The sequence below is a fragment of the Tachysurus vachellii genome, chromosome 13 (genome assembly GCF_030014155.1).
Source record: "Tachysurus vachellii isolate PV-2020 chromosome 13, HZAU_Pvac_v1, whole genome shotgun sequence".
NCBI lineage: Eukaryota > Metazoa > Chordata > Actinopteri > Siluriformes > Bagridae > Tachysurus > Tachysurus vachellii.
In genome coordinates this window covers 13,562,978-13,579,150 of record NC_083472.1, presented here as the reverse complement: position 1 = coordinate 13,579,150, position 16,173 = coordinate 13,562,978, and the positions used below count along the sequence as shown (strand labels likewise).

The 16,173-nt window shown below is 37.4% G+C and overlaps 1 protein-coding gene across 1 annotated transcript; it reads left to right on the top strand.

The window, feature by feature from the left end:
* Window positions 1-486: 486 nt before the first annotated feature.
* On the top strand, window positions 487-15,907 carry xpnpep2 (X-prolyl aminopeptidase (aminopeptidase P) 2, membrane-bound). Its single transcript, XM_060885495.1, has 21 exons — window positions 487-684; window positions 3,557-3,624; window positions 6,109-6,219; window positions 6,361-6,424; window positions 6,553-6,657; window positions 6,787-6,873; window positions 7,049-7,192; window positions 7,508-7,609; window positions 7,696-7,777; window positions 7,879-8,080; window positions 11,149-11,238; window positions 11,742-11,851; window positions 12,471-12,548; window positions 12,645-12,716; window positions 12,803-12,863; window positions 12,951-13,020; window positions 13,155-13,259; window positions 14,064-14,123; window positions 14,366-14,442; window positions 14,551-14,640; window positions 15,090-15,907. The coding sequence occupies exons 1-21, from the start codon at window positions 636-638 to the stop codon at window positions 15,276-15,278; spliced, it is 2,016 nt and encodes a 671-aa protein (XP_060741478.1). The 5' UTR covers window positions 487-635; the 3' UTR covers window positions 15,279-15,907.
* The last annotated feature ends 266 nt before the right edge of the window (window positions 15,908-16,173 follow it).

Genomic DNA, 16,173 nt, shown 5'->3' with positions numbered 1-16,173 from the left:
GATGAAAAAAAATGTATAGCTCTGCCTTTCTTTATAACAAATTTCTATGTTCTGTGTTGTTTCCTTTAGACGATTACTGAGTGTGTTAAATAAGATTGCACCACTGTGTCTTATTTATCTAAGGCCACATCATGACACTTTCATCATGATCATTAAGATATAGCACTTGGACATTCTGCAGTGCACACAGTAAATCTAGTTTATTGCCTCTTGGGCCAAAGACAGAAGAAATATATGAGGCTAAAGTGCAAAGTCAAAAATAATTTTCCTTGTAGCATGAAAAAAGGGTCTAACTGAAATTAACAGTGTTGCATGCAGATATTTGCTACACCCTCAGGCACTGTAAAACCTGGCAGCAGAGAGAGAGAGAGAGAGAGAGAGAGAGAGAGAGAGAGAGAGAGAGAGAGAGAGAGAGAGAGACAGGGAGAACATGCTATTATTGCTGAAGTAAAGAGACAAAGTTCCACCCCCTCATCTATTACACATTATTCCTATCGAAAGACTCCTCTGAGTACAGATAATGTGTGTGGTGTCAATAGTATATAAATATATACACCCTCACACACTCACACACAGAGACACTCCTGCCCCGCTGTCACTCTGTGTGTGGATTTGCTTGGAGCAGATGGTCAAAAATGACATTCTCTGGGTGGATTCTGGCTTTATGTCTGCTGACTTTAAAAGGTAATGCAGAAAGTTTAGATGATTATAGTTTTAAAGTTTTTGGTTTATGTATGACTGTCAGAAAATAGTGATTTATGTACAATGCTTTTTATTAAGCCATCTTTTTCATATTGCAATCTGTTGTTTGTCTTTTTTTATTTATTTGAAGAAGTATATTTGCATACCATTAGCTATCATTTTGTTTGTCACTGCTTGAAGCTAAATGCTCTGCACACTGATCAATATTTATTAATAGATTCCACATATTTTCTTGTAATACAGTCCATTTTAATACTTAAGCTTCATTTGAAAATTACAAATATGTGATATGTTCGGTTTTGAGACTTTTTTCTTCCATGACATGGTTAGTTCAATGAAAAGTAGCCTGGCTTTGTCTAATGAATAACGATATAACAGTGCAGCTGTCTTTATATGTCACTGTGCTTTACTACACTGCAGGCCACTGGAGGTCTCTACTGCATCAATTTAGTTGCACACAAATCTGAGAAAAAAAAAGAAAAAATAATTGAAAGGATTTAGTTAATTTCATTGAATGTCAAGATCTTTTACATGATGTTTTTACGTAATAGAAATTGACAACCTGGTGAATGGAGCTACAGTACCATACAGTAAATATACACACATATGAGACACACAGAGACTCTCCTGCCCCATTCAAACAGAACACACAGAAATGGGGACAAAATCCTGTATAATCAGGGCAGAAACACTCTTATTAAGGACATCACATTGGCTAAAAGAAGCTATTCTAAAAACAGTTGTCAACCAATGATCCAGCATCTGAAGAACATCACAAACTTCACTAGACCTCTGTTGTACCTCAGTTTGCTTATCGAGCATTTTATTATCGAGCAATTTATATTGGGTTCAGTTTGCTTATCGAGCAAACAGGTTTTGCAGCCCGAAATAATGTTTGTGGACTTCAGCTCGGCCTTCAACACCGTCATCCCTAAACATCTTCAGACTAAACGGTACCCACCACTTTCTGTCAGTGGATCTCCAACTCCTGACAAGTAAGGTAGCAGCAACTGAGGTTTCAGGAAACTCACATCCAGGTCACTTATTGTACCAATAGCTTTGGTACTCCTCAGGGATGCGCCCTCTCTGCACTGTTCAGCCTGTACACAAGTGGCTACACTGCTAAGCACCCCTCTGCCAAGCTCCTAAAGTTTGCAGAGAACACCATAGTCATCAGTCTCATCAGCAATGAGACTGCATACATATGTGCAGGTAGAATGACTCTAAACCCCACACATCCGTTTCAACTCTTTAAATTTTTATGCTAATCATTACTTGGCAAATAAAGCTGATTCTGATTCTTATATGCTGCAGGCTACAATCTTCATACAGTACAAACCCTTTCTGAATACAGAGCTGTAATCTGTACCCCACATTTCATTCTTGGTCAGCAGTTCCTGATCACTTTTTTTTTTCTATATCAATAAATACACATTGCTCACATCTATTCAACCATTACTTGCTCCATCAGAAGGCTTTCAGCAATGATGAGTGCATTATTTCTGAAAGCCAACTGATGGATGAAGCATGAAGCATAAATGAGTTACAGGGAAAAGTGCAATGCATTTTATTATCATATTTTCATGAACAATTGAAAAAAATGAAAACTGAGTTGTGCATTAAAATTACATTTGTTTTGCATTGCTAAAAAAAAAATTAGGCTGATACAGAGTTACTGAAGTGTTCTCTGATTAGCATGTTATATTTTCTGTTACATCCTGTTGTTTTGTTTCCCGAAAAATTACAGAAAGAACTAAGATTAAATGTGTCATCACTTCTTCATCACTATTTTGGGAAGTGATGACACATTTAATCTTAGTTCTTTTTATATATATAAATATATATATATATTTTTATAAATAATATATATATATTTTTATATATAAATATATAAATATATATTTTTATATATATAAAAAGATATATAAAAAGAATATATATATAGGGGGCACGGTGGCTTAGTGGTTAGCACGTTCGCCTCACACCTCCAGGGTCAGGGTTCGATTCCCGCCTCCACCTTGTGTGTGTGGAGTTTGCATGTTCTCCCCGTGCCTCGGGGGTTTCCTCCGGGTACTCCGGTTTCCCCCCCGGTCCAAAGACATGCATGGTAGGTTGATTGGCATCTCTGGAAAATTGTCCCTAGTGTGTGATTGTGTGAGTGAATGAGAGTGTGTGTGTGTGCCCTGTGATGGGTTGGCACTCCGTCCAGGGTGTATCCTGCCTTGATGCCCGATGACGCCTGAGATAGGCACAGGCTCCCCGTGACCCGAGGTAGTTCGGATAAGCGGTAGAGAATGAATGAATGAATATATATATATATAGAGGAATTGTCCTATATAATATAAAAAAATTATATATATATATATATATATATATATATATATATATATATATATATATATATATATATATATATATATATATATAATTTTTTTATATTATATAGGACAATTCCTCTAGCATTGTCCTATATATTTAAAGGTCTGAAACAATCAGCTGGACCGAGGTGTGTGTAATATCTCAGGTTTTCGTATGTGGATGCAGCTCATCTTATTGTATATTACATTCAAAGTTATTCTGAACTGGCTCAGTATTCCAAATAGTGCATTGTAAAAAGATGTATTGGACAAGAAATGGATTAGAATATATTTTTATTATTATTTTTATTTTTAAACTTTTTTTTAGGTTCATGGTAAAAATTATGAAGTGTTTAATTAGTAAATTCAAAATTGTAATTGTTAACAAATTGCTTTATTATAAGAGGAATAAAACATAATGTTATCTAGGATATTTGTTTATTGAAAAAAACTAAAATATCTGTTGTTGGTGTGTGTCTCTCTTCATCTCATCACAGGACAAAGCCAAGCAACACAGGCAGAGGGAGGAAAAGGCAGTGAAAGGAACTGCTCCATAGTGCCTCCAGTATGTTTCTATCTCTTTCTTCTATAACATTCTATATTATTACACTGATGCATTGAAAATCAGATCAATGTGCAATTTTTAGCATCTAGCTCTAAGGATCTCGCTGCTGATTAGACAGTTTGTCAGCTGTCACTATAGTGTTTAGGGGTCTCCTACTCCGAAGCTTTATACAGTATCTTTCTTGGTGTTGTGAAGCAATTTTTAACAATACACACAAACCAAAAGATCTTTTGAGTTCCATATGTTGTTGTTCTATTCTTCAAATTTTTCGGGAACAAATTCTGAAACCTTTTCACATGTTGTAATGGCAGCCATTCCCTCTACTTCATCTAGCCTCATACTGTACATGCAACACTTTTCAGGCTACTTGCATTACAGCTTCTGAGTAAGGTCAGAGCTCCAAGAAAAACCTAAAGCTGGCATTAGTCTTATTTATTTCTTATTATCTACATGTAGTAATTTATTTACCCTTCTTTCTCATGAAACTGTGCCTTTTCATCTCATTTTGGATTCTTATAGCATGGAGCTGGCTATAAGTATTGTTATGGGGTGATTGATTAGGATTTCCTTTGTAAGTTCACTTTCATAATACAGCGTAACCAAGCATGGATGAGTGAGTTCGCCGAATAATTACCCCTGAATATCCTCAGTTTAATGTACCTAATAGTGAGACAAAAATAACCTTCCCCATTGTATAATACAGTACACTGTACTGTCAGAGATGGCTTAGCTAAAATGAATTATGTTAAGCAGAATCCACATAAAGCAAAAATGGTGACTGTGAGTAACCTGTTCCTCATCCAGTCCTGCTGAGCCATTTTTCTAGTACAGTTGGTTTTTGGCTAAGTGGGAATAGGCCATGTACCAGCATGGTAAATCTGTACTGAACGTAGCAGCTAAAGAATAATCAGTCCAGACGTTTCCTGTGCTAATCTTACAGAAGCTGAGAAACATCAAAACCTTTTTTGCAGGCATGGCAAGTCAAAGGAGTTGGGTAGCACTATTGGGTTCAGTTGCTATGCTCCATCATTATCTGGAAGCAAGCCGCATCTACAGTAGCCTTTAACCAACACTGCAAAGCCTTTAAGGAATAACAGATATCTGCCATTCAGGCATTTATGGCCAAAACGTAACAGTGTAGAGCAGTACATCAGACATGAGTTCTGATGCCACAACTCTGAGACCCCATGGGTTACACTCTTTGTGCCCTCACTGCTCTACAGTTCTCTTGGTTGCCTTTTTCACTGTCATTTTAGGTCACTGTCTTTCTACTTTTCTACTGTCTGTCTAGACAGTGCAGTGGACAGACTGGTGGATATGGTATAGAACATAAGGCATTGACAGCCATGCACACTGAAAACCTGAACAAATACAGTAGTGAATTAAAAAGACCAAGAATGTTAGAGCACCGGGGGTTGATGGATTACATGGAGTGAGGATGAAGGCACACATCCAGACTTCAGCAAAGGTGTTAAAGTTCCTCCCTCTGGAAGGGATACATTGAGCACTGATGACTGTTTAAGAGCCCACGTGAAAATATCCAAAAAAGCCGACCTTTTGACAATTTGTTGTCTCAATACATGGTAGTTGAATCTTGCTGGAATCATGGCATGGGACTGCAGCTGGGGAAAAAACAAACCAGGTACAGGAAAAGAAGAGGTCAGATATTTTTACTATTTGTAAATAACTAAGCAGTGAATGGAAGGAAATACACCACAGCACATCAAGTTTATTGACATTAGGAAGGTGTTCGACAGTATTCATTGTGAAAGCTTTTAGAAAATCTTGGTAGCATGTCCACAAACGATCATGTCCACATAAGAAGTCCACCTTGGTAGCACTTCCACCTACAGTAAGAGCATTAGACTCACGAGTGCCTTCTACAATACATTTTAGTCAAGTGTTAAACTCGACAACTCTCTCTAACCCATTTCTTGTTAGGCAGAGATGTATACAATTCTGTCCTTGGTGGTTATTAGGCTGAACAATATATCTAGCAATAACATCAATCAAAGTCAAAGTCATCTAGCAATAATTGGGTTGAGTCATGTCCTGAGGATGGAAACTGAGACTTAACATGGTGAAGAACTGTGGATAAAGTCTTAAATGGAGAGTGGCAGCCCAAGACAGAAATGGATGGCAATGTCTCACTCTCAGTAGCAATGAAGAGTAAGTAAGCATACACTGGTAAATTTATTGTCAAAGTGGCTATGTGATTTAACTCCTAATTGTGTGATTCCTAATGTCATAAGGTTAGATGTCTCCTACCTACCTGGTGATTAACTTCTTAATGTGCTACAAGGGGAAAATGTCAAACTACTGTATCTATTATGTTTAAAAAAAAAAGGTCTGAATACTCCTTTAATGTACTTATCAACTTTACCATCTCATTGGTGGCTCTCTAGATTTCTTACAGAACATTTTTGTGCTTAAAATGGATATTTCTAGCATGTTTTTAATGTCTTATATTTTTTATTTTTGCAGTACTTGCCTCCAACAGCAATTAATACAACTAGGCAGCTACATGATCTGAGAGCAGTCATGAAATTATACAACATCTCGGCCTACATTATACCTGGAACAGATGCCCACCTGGTAGACAAATTTCTCCCTTCTTCTCTCCTTTCATATATTCTCCTCTGCTTTCTCTCTATTCTTTAAAATTCCCATAATACTCTGTTTCTATTATAATCTATTGATAATCAAAAACCTGTTTGTTTTGTTTTGTTTGCTCAGAGTGAGTACATTGCCCAGCGAGATGCCAGGTTAACCTGGATGTCTGGTTTCACTGGTTCTTCGGGTAAGGCTATATTTGAAGAACCATTTATTGATGGATTGGAAGGATTATCAGTGCTGCAAGCAATAGATGTATTCAGAATTTTAAGTGTGCTTTATGACTGGTAAACTGTGTACTCCTTCGCACTCAAGGCACTGCAGTCGTGACCCAAGACAAAGCAGTGTTATGGACTGATAGTCGTTACTGGGTTCAGGCAGAGCGCCAGATGGACTGCAACTGGGAACTGGAACAAGATAGTAAGTTTGAATAAACACAAAACATAATGTATTATTCAGAGTGTTTGTATCACCAAAATGTACTATGCTATAGGGTTAATAATTATAGAGGAATTAGCTTGAGCTCAGATTAACTGTACTGGAATACAGTTTCCATTTCCAGCATCACCAAGTGGCTCATCAAAGAGCTCAGTGATGAAGATCAGGTGGGATTTGATCCATTTCTGTTCTCTGTAGGTGAGTAACAACAAAAAAACTCTTTCTTGTACATTTTATATGCATCCAAGTGCACTAGATCCTCACATATGTATAATAAAAATAACTTGCACTCAAGATTAAGTGATCCAGTAACCAAGCACAGCATGCTACAGTACTTAATTCATTATTGCATCGTTGCTCTTTGTCAACACAGACAAATTTGGTGCCTACAACAACAACCTGGCTCCAGCAAAACGGATCCTCACATCTATTCCTGATAACCTGGTGGACATAATATGGGCTACACGGCCGCCTCTTCCTCCTGATAACCTTACACGTCTGCCTGATGACTTCATTGGTGTGTGTGTGTGTGTGTGTGTGTGTGTGTGTGTGTGTGTGTGTGTGTGTGTGTGTGTGTGTGTGTGTGTGTGTGTGTGTGTTTGTGTGTATCATTTATCAGTCCACTGATAAATACCTGCAAACATAAAAGCATATGCTCATTGCAAACACAGCCATAAACCCTGCTGCACACCATTATTTAAAGTAACAATGTAATGACTTTAATGATAAGGGCTATAGTGCTTTTGTGTTGGCTCTGTCTTTAATTCTGAATAGATAGAAATGTAATAAAGTAGTTTGTAAATCAGTGTGCATGTTAAATGTGTGTTTACAGAGAGAACCTGGCAGATGAAGGTGGATCATATACGGGCTCATATGGTCAACAATCCCTACAAGCCTACAGCTGTCCTGCTCTCAGCTCTGGATGAAACAGCATGTAAGAGATATGTAGTAATAGTTAGATTTCCCTCCCATTGATATTAAATGATATGATCTGAGTGTTGCTGCTTTTTGTCTTTTCAGGGCTCTTCAACATGCGTGGCAATGACATTCCCTTCAATCCATTTTTCTACTCCTACACACTGCTGACTCTTGATAAGATATGGCAAGTTGAATGCTTTCCCACTGATATTTCTATCCAGACCTTCATATCCTATCAGTAAATTATTGTAACCATTGGCATTGCTGCTGATCTTCTTTTCAAAGGCTCTTTGTGCACACTAAAAGGCTGACAGAAGAAATTAAGGTCTACTTGAACTCATCCTGCACCCTGTCACACTGCGTACAGCTGTTTGAATACGAGACTGTCCGAGAGCACCTCAAGAAGTACCTCACGGAGCTCGATGTGAGAGTGTGGGTGGGCACTGAGTACACTAACCAGGCCTTGTATGAGCTCATCACTCCAGAGGTGAGACCTGGCTATAGATGTGTACAAGCCAATCGAAAATTTTAATTAAAGGTGCCCTGCCACACGTATTTAATTACTTTTGTGGTAATGTCTGAAGTTTACCATGGACTCTGTAACTTTTTTTGTGGAAATAATGCCTTGGTTACCTTGTTTCAAGCCATTCTAGTGTGGTATAGAAAGCCTGCAGGAAAACTCAGCTCGATTTGCGCCAGTTCTCATGAATATTCAAATGAGCTATGCTGCTGGGCTCCGATTGGCTAACCGCTAGGATATGAGCGCATGACTATTCATTCACCCGGCGCAATAAGTAGCCTAGGCTAGAGGAAATTTGTTTACAATCACCTTGAATTGCGGCAGAATGGCTTCTTCACAAGCCCGTTGACGTTCAGCCATCCTTGCTGTATAGGAAACTCACTGAGCTACACGAATTCTGGGGGCGTGGTCTCACGTGGGAGAGCTCATGAATAGTAATGAGCTCAATCACTCTGACGTCAGAGTGACCAGCTTTTCCAACTGACCTGATTTCTCCCCTTATTTCTTGTAAGTGGCTAGAGCTGACCGGGGAGGTAGCAGTTCGTTTTCAAATTCACGACACAACACAAACACATATGGACCTAACACATATCAAAAAACCCAAGTAAAAACGGTTTTGTGTGGAAGGACACCTTTAAAGCATCGTATACACAGCTGGCCATAACATAATTAAGGGAAGAAATTGTTCAAATCAGAATTTTTAAAAAGTTTGAATGTTACTGGTCAAGTATTATTTCAGTTATGAGGTTTTATTTAGTTTCAGTTAGCACACGTTTCACCTGCCACTGCTGAAATTGCAAACACAACAGCATATGGCACATATCCCTGAACCTTTGATTAGACGCACCTGCCTATATAAACAGATGCATTAATAAGGTATTTTACATCAAGCTGGTTGCAGATAGCTATTATTCTCCCTGACCAACAGAAAAGTATTAACGTGGGATACACTGATGTGGTCCAGTGAAGAGTAGAGCTTATGAGTTTTTGTCAAACTCATTATAAAATGGTTAATGACTCCTGACCAAATGACAAGGCTCAAGATCTGCAAATAAGTATGCACGCAAGATTTTTGTAGTCAGAGTGTGAGAAACCAGCAGTACAAGCTTTGTGTACTGGCTGAAACAGCATGCCGTGACAGCCACTTATTGCTATGCAATCTCACTGACCTACCACTCCACTTGGAAAAGATGCTAAAGGAGAAAGTGCACTTTTCTCAAGTTGACCTCTTCCAGGAAGGGATCAGTACTCTGAGCCCTTGCACCATTGATCATCCATTCTCAGTGACCAAGCATGTACTAAGCCTACTGCAGAGAGCCTACATGTCTCAACACACACTGTGCAATACAGCACAGGGTTCAAGAGATAGCAAAAGGGGCAATCCCTGATACTGCCACACTCACTCCCCTGTGTACCCATTAATACTGCTGTGGAGGAATACACAGAAAGAGATCTCAAAAAGAATTACATTTAAACCTCCACATCAACACCAGAAAAAGAAAGGATTCCATGCATTAACTATCAAGGACTAGATTAAATGACTCAATGAGTAAGAAAAACTTCATCCTTAGATTTCCATATAATCTGACACATTAGCATTGCCTCATGGCAGTGTACTTGATTGTGCCATATGGTCTGGTCATGCCATCTGGTTTGGAAGAAAACACCTATGTAGATTATATACTGCTGAATATGAGAAAACAAAGGCACTATCTTCAAAGGCACAGGTTTGTATACACATCAGCCAGGAAATACATGAGATATGAATGAAGGAACTAGACTAGTACTTGAGATGGTGACATCTGTGGAAAGGAGGTCTAGAATAGCTGTAATAAAGTGTTAGTATTTCTACTTTTCAACAACAGAATAGAAGTAGAAGAAGAAGAAGAAGAAAAAGGTGCTGATGATGATGATGATGATGATGATGATGATGATGTACTTTGTCAGGATTAATTATGCTGTAATGTATTTAAAATGTCATCAAGTTTTGAACAGGAAAGCTGTGCATACTCGTAGAATGTTTGTTTTCACACACTTCACCATGAGAAACACATTTCACTTGTGTTTGTCCTCAGTGAGATAAAATATACATAATATATGTGTATAACACTTAATATATTCACACAATCATTCAAACCTGGAGGCAATTTAGCTTTGCTAATCCACCAATCAGTATATTTTTGAGCCTGGATATAGGGAGAAAATGTGGAACTCTGCACAGACAGTAACTCGAGCTGAGAAAATAACTGAGGACACTGTAGCTTTGAGGTGGCAATGTTACCTGCTGTACACACCATCTGTCCACATTTATTATAGTTTGTGTGATTTTTTTTTAGCCACACTGGGAAAGGCTCTGCTTGTGTGTGTGTATGTGTGTGTGTGTGTGTGTGTGTGTGTGTGTGTGTGTGTGTGTGTGTGTGTGTGTGTGTTTATTTATTTTTTATTCCTTTTTTTTTTCTTTCTTTCTTTCTTTCTTTCTTTCTTTCTTTCTTTCTTTCTTTCTTTCGGGCAGACCCTGCCATTACAGCTGATATGCCTCAAGAGTCAGAGATTATGACTGTTATGCCACTGCATTGTTAGCATCAGCCTGGGAAGCCTTTTGGCAGCAGTGCTATACTTACAATATTTAACAGGTTACTGTCAGAGGTAGTGAAAAATAAGCATGAATTGCTAAACTTGTGGTTAATGTATCTAGATAGTGGTGTTTGTGGTTGTGATTGTGGATGAATTTAGGTCACAGTTCAGCTATCTATGCTTCAACATACATTCTCTTTAGGCTTTTAAAAAAATGAGAATAACACAATGCCGTTATGAGAGTCAGATATGTACCGGGTCTGAGCCACACTGGAATCATTAAACATTTTTTCTATTTGTGTTTCTTGCAGATTATATTGTGTCATCATAAGTGTGTGACATGTATACATGCAGATTTAAAGTACTGCTTTTGCTCATTTTAATATCAGATTGAGTTATTAACAGATTTCTTTTACATAAGGCTTTTATGCTGCTTTCCAGAGTAATTTTTTTTTTTCCAGGAGAAGCTCCTGCAAAGTGAATACTCTCCAGTGTTGACCACCAAAGCAATCAAAGACGAGACTGAGCAGAAAATCCTTCGAGCAGCTCATGTAAGAGGACACATATGCTCTTCTTAGATTTTTATATATGTAGTTTCCTCCTAACAGTACACACTCTCCTGAAGGGGTTCAGACCCATAATCGCCTTTACATCGCAGAGTAGTGTTTTATTGTGCTATAAACCACAGCCGAATAGTGCTTTCAGGCTGAACGCAGCAGAGCAGAGTCTTCTTATCAAATAACCTCTATCTTGTGTCTTATATTGCAATGTGCTGTTTTATAATCCATGTGTTTTATGAGTGTTTTATCTCATAAAGACAAAATTCCATTTGCTATTTTGAGACGAGTGGCCATCTGTACTCTATTACATTATAACTTACAATGACTGAGTGCATTCAAATGAATCCCTTCCTACTAACTGCTGTGTGGCCTCATGGTTGTACATTTCCTGGTGGAGTTAGTGGTTACTGGTATCTTTTGAGGGCAGTAGGCTGTTGAGTGCCCATTTTGTGTTTTTTGTGTGCTATGATTGTTCTCAATTTCATGCTGTGTAGGTAAGAGATGCTGTAGCAGTCATGCAGCTCCTACTTCAACTTGAGAGAACTGTCCCTGAAGGCAAGGAGACTGAGCTTACTGCAGCAGAGCTCGTCAATGTGTACCGCAGGTAGGGTTCACATCAGCAGAATATAAAAACACTGATACCTCAGTTGCACAGTTTCTTATTGTCACTTTTCACCAAAAAGTATATATTACCAAAAATTATGATGTGTATTATATTAGCATCTCTGTCTTGTATAATTTTATTCCTAATTTCTTTTTTTTATAATGAAATAAGCAAATAAATAAATGCTATTTAGCACTTTCACAGCTATACACAGTCATGTAAAAAAAAAAAATAGGACACCCCATGAAAGCTTGTATAACTAAATAAATAAAACCTTAAGGTCTTTTTTAAATTATCTGTAAAATGTAATTTTAAAAAAAAATCTAATTTATTGTGAGGAAAAATCCCCCACTGAGAAACTCATTGAGGTTCTCATTGAGGCTCTCCAGTAAAGTCAATTCCAACCTTGGTAAACCATCTCTACAAGGAGCTCACATTGCGTACAGGGGCATTGTCATGCTGGAACAGATTTGTGGCTCTTAGTTCCGGGGAAGGGACATTGTAATTTTATAGCATACAAAGACATCGACATTTGGCTAGATATGTGCACGTCAATATGAAAAGGTGCAGTAACGCATTTTATTATTTATGATGCACACATTTTCCTTTATTGTGATAGTATGCAAAAATTCAGCAAGGGGCCAAGCTTTGATACCATTTCTGCAAGTGGACCTAATGCAGCTCTTGCCCATTATAGGTACAGAATTTGCTCAAATACTTTCTTTTGCTTATTATATAGATCTGCAAATGGAATGCTGATTAAAAATCCAGTTTATATATGTTTATATTTTAGTCCATCTAATGAAACTGCAAGAAAGCTGACAACAGATGAGATGTATCTGATTGATTCAGGAGGGCAGTACCTGTGAGTAAGCCATAACATGTTGAATTCTGTGAGTTTAACAGACAAACCTGCATCATTCTATATAATATGTATTTACTGTATTATAGTGATGGTACAACTGACATTACTCGCACCGTGCACTGGGGTTCACCCACTAAATTTCAGAAGGTATTAATCTGTACCTAAACATTCTCGATACAATTTTAAAATATAAATTATATACAGATTTTTTTTCTGTTTATTCTGCTTTTAAAGGAAGCCTTCACAAGAGTGCTTATGGGAAACATTGAAATATCCAGGACCATCTTTCCAGCAGGAACTAGAGGCAAGCCTGTGGTTTTTTTTTTCTATCTAACTACTTGCTTTTCTCCCACAAGATGTCTCCATATCTCCAAATGTTCTCACTGATCTCAGGAGCAACCTCAAAAGCATGTTTTCCATCAGTGCTTTCTTTTTAAGGTGTCAACATGGAGATGCTAGGGCGCAGAGCCTTGTGGGAAGTCGGTCTGAATTATGGTCATGGTACAGGTCATGGTGTGGGAAACTACTTTGGAGTTCATGAATGTAAGACTTCAGCATATTATATTATTATTTATAATATGGGTTGTGCTACACTTAACCTATAGCTGCAAGCACATAGAAAAGATTCAAGGCTACATCTCATACCTCATAATGCACCGAGTAGCAGGTGAAAAAGCTAAAACTCTCAGCTGTGTTATTGTAATTTTAAAGCATACTGCTGTGGCTTGAGGCTTGAGTCTTCTTGCACTGGAAATGATTCTGTGCATCTCTGTCACTAATATATAAAATTTAGTTCATCAACCATAGCCAACTATATAAAATACTGTGTAAAGTATCAACTATCATTAGTTCTTTAGCTAAATATTTTATAAATCCTACATTACAAAATTGAGGATAAATCAGCTGATTACCATCCACTAGATTCCATATAATATTGCTGTGTCATTTTCTCTTTCATTTTTCTTCTCACTCTTCCCGGTAGGTCTGCCATGTTGGCTCCGTTTCAGTGCCTAAATTTGGAGTATAATGATATTTGATGTATCTGAGCAGGAGTATGGGATGTGCATACAAATTTCCCCTCAATCTGAATCTTACATCAGTGACACAATGCTGTCTGTGAAATAATAGTACACATTTTCAGATTAGGAACCTGTTTTACACAATATTTATCACCTGACTCAATAATTATATATTTTTTACAAAGAAAATTATACATACCATATGTATAAGTTTGTTTCTTTTGTTTGGTGCATTATGTTATTACAGTTCTCCAGAGATGGATTGTGAATAAGAGCTTTTCCTTGTTTCTGTCTTCATTCTTATAAGCTTTTATCGGTTTTCCTCTAGGGCCTGTTGGTTTTCAGTCCAATAATATTCCATTCCAGCAAGGCATGTTTACATCTATTGGTAAGGCATCAGATTAAACACCACAGTTCTATTAAGAATCAAAATCTTTTTATGTCAGACCCTATAAAAAATAAGCACATTTCAAAAGCACATACAACTGGATGGTGCAGTGCTTTATAAGTAGAAAGTACATCAAGACAGTTAAAATTCTCTTGAGTCTTAAGAGTCTTGTTTTACTGTCTGATGAATAGATTCAGAGAATATGTCCAGATAAAAGCTGATTATCTTTTTATCTCTTATAGAACCTGGCTATTACAAAGTGAATGAATTTGGAATAAGGATCGAGGATGTTGCTGTTACTGTTCCAGCTAAAACAATGGTACATTTCATAGTCAAAATGCTAATTAGCAAAAAGAGAGGACTTAAACCAGAATTGATGCTTCACATTTTAATGTCTTTGTTAACTTTTTTTGTCCTAATTTCCCAGTATGGCAATAATTACCTGACATTCGACACCGTGTCACTGGTCCCCTATGACAGAAAATTGATTGACACTTCGATTCTCAGCCCTGAACAGGTAACACTAATGGTTGTCAGTCAGACATTTATTCTGTTGTTGCAAATGTTGTTTGGAGTTGGCTTCCTTTGAAAGTCCCTTTCAACATCCTTCCCCAGCAAAGCACCTCAAGCATGACTGCAAAACAGTGCATCTCCTTTCACCTCACATGACACTGGTGTCAAATTTTTTAGATGAAAATGTGTTACCTAATTTAGAATCTGATGTATAACTCGTATAACATTGACAGATGGATGATAAACTTGTTTGCAAAAAATTTTCTTAATTTGCCAAGAGCTACAAATAAATACAGCATACCATGTCTTTTGTAATGTTTATTCAGTGTTTATATTATTCTATTTTTTATTCATTAATTCAAATATTCCTTTGAAGCCTACTTTTAATGTCACTCATTAAGAACCTGGCATTTAATATTAATATAGACTGCAATGTGTTCTGTATTCCTGTAGCTCCAATGGCTAGACACATACTACCTGACCATCCGAAATGCAATGGGTCCAGAGCTGATGAGGCAGGGTCTGACGGATGTCTATAATTGGATGATGCAAAATACAGAGCCATTTCTGAAGACGGAGTCTTCGGCTGCCGTCCCCTCAATCTCACTCCTGCTGCTACTTCTGTCTATAGCTTTACTGTAGAATCTCCTATAAATGTCCCACAGCTTTACTGTCGAATCTGTTAAAAACACAATCTGTCTGTTCATAACACATCTGCCACCACTCCTTTACACTCAAACTGCTGATCATGGTCACTTAAGCAATTTCTGTATGTCTCAACCCCTTTTTAATAAAGGTAAAGAATCAGCCTAATTGGAAAAAGGTACATAAAAAGGTCTTCTAAGACATAATGAAACCGAATTTTTACAGTCTTTACATGCACAGTATAAAAAGGCACAAAATTAAATTCAATTCTGAGCAGTGATAGGAGGCAAAAGCAACTGATGACTCATACCTGGAAAAAAGTCAATGCAGTATCTCCTGAGTATTTTTAGCATTTAAACTGCCGTGATAATGAACAGAAATGGCTGTGCTTGTTTCCAGTGCAGCAGAGCTGGGCTTTTATTCCTGTTGCTGTTCAAATCTCAATCTAGTTACTGTTTTGTGTATGTGTGTGATGAATTTGATTTTGAGTTTGTAATTTATATGGACAGAGGGGTACCTCTAATAATCATTGATGATTTGATAATTTATTAAAGAATAAGTGTATTTAAAATCTACAGAGTCCATGTGAAGTTTTCAAATGCACAATAAACTCAGATTTTACTCTAGACTCAAGTCATATTAGATCTTTTTTCAGTGTCTCTCTGCATATAATCCCATGACATACAGCTCCAATGTAGTATTCAACATGAAAACCTATTCAATAAGCTAAGAATCCACAAGTTTATAAAGGACCACACAAATTAACATTTTTGTATCATATAATTCATATCTGGTGTTTAGAGACGTTTAGTAAAACACACTCGTGAACGTTGTGGGATGTGTTAGATTAGGTAGAGCTGCGTATCTGCATGGGAACTGCATAATCTTGGGT

Excerpts from the sequence above, each read along its gene's own strand:
- xpnpep2 (XM_060885495.1), top strand. The coding sequence starts at position 636 with ATGACATTCTCTGGGTGGATTCTGGCTTTATGTCTGCTGACTTTAAAA. Across the intron at positions 6,658-6,786 it reads CTGGGAACTGGAACAAGATA|TTTCCATTTCCAGCATCACC; the intron begins GTAAGTTTGAAT and ends ACTGGAATACAG. Across the intron at positions 11,852-12,470 it reads CTCGTCAATGTGTACCGCAG|TATGCAAAAATTCAGCAAGG; the intron begins GTAGGGTTCACA and ends TTATTGTGATAG.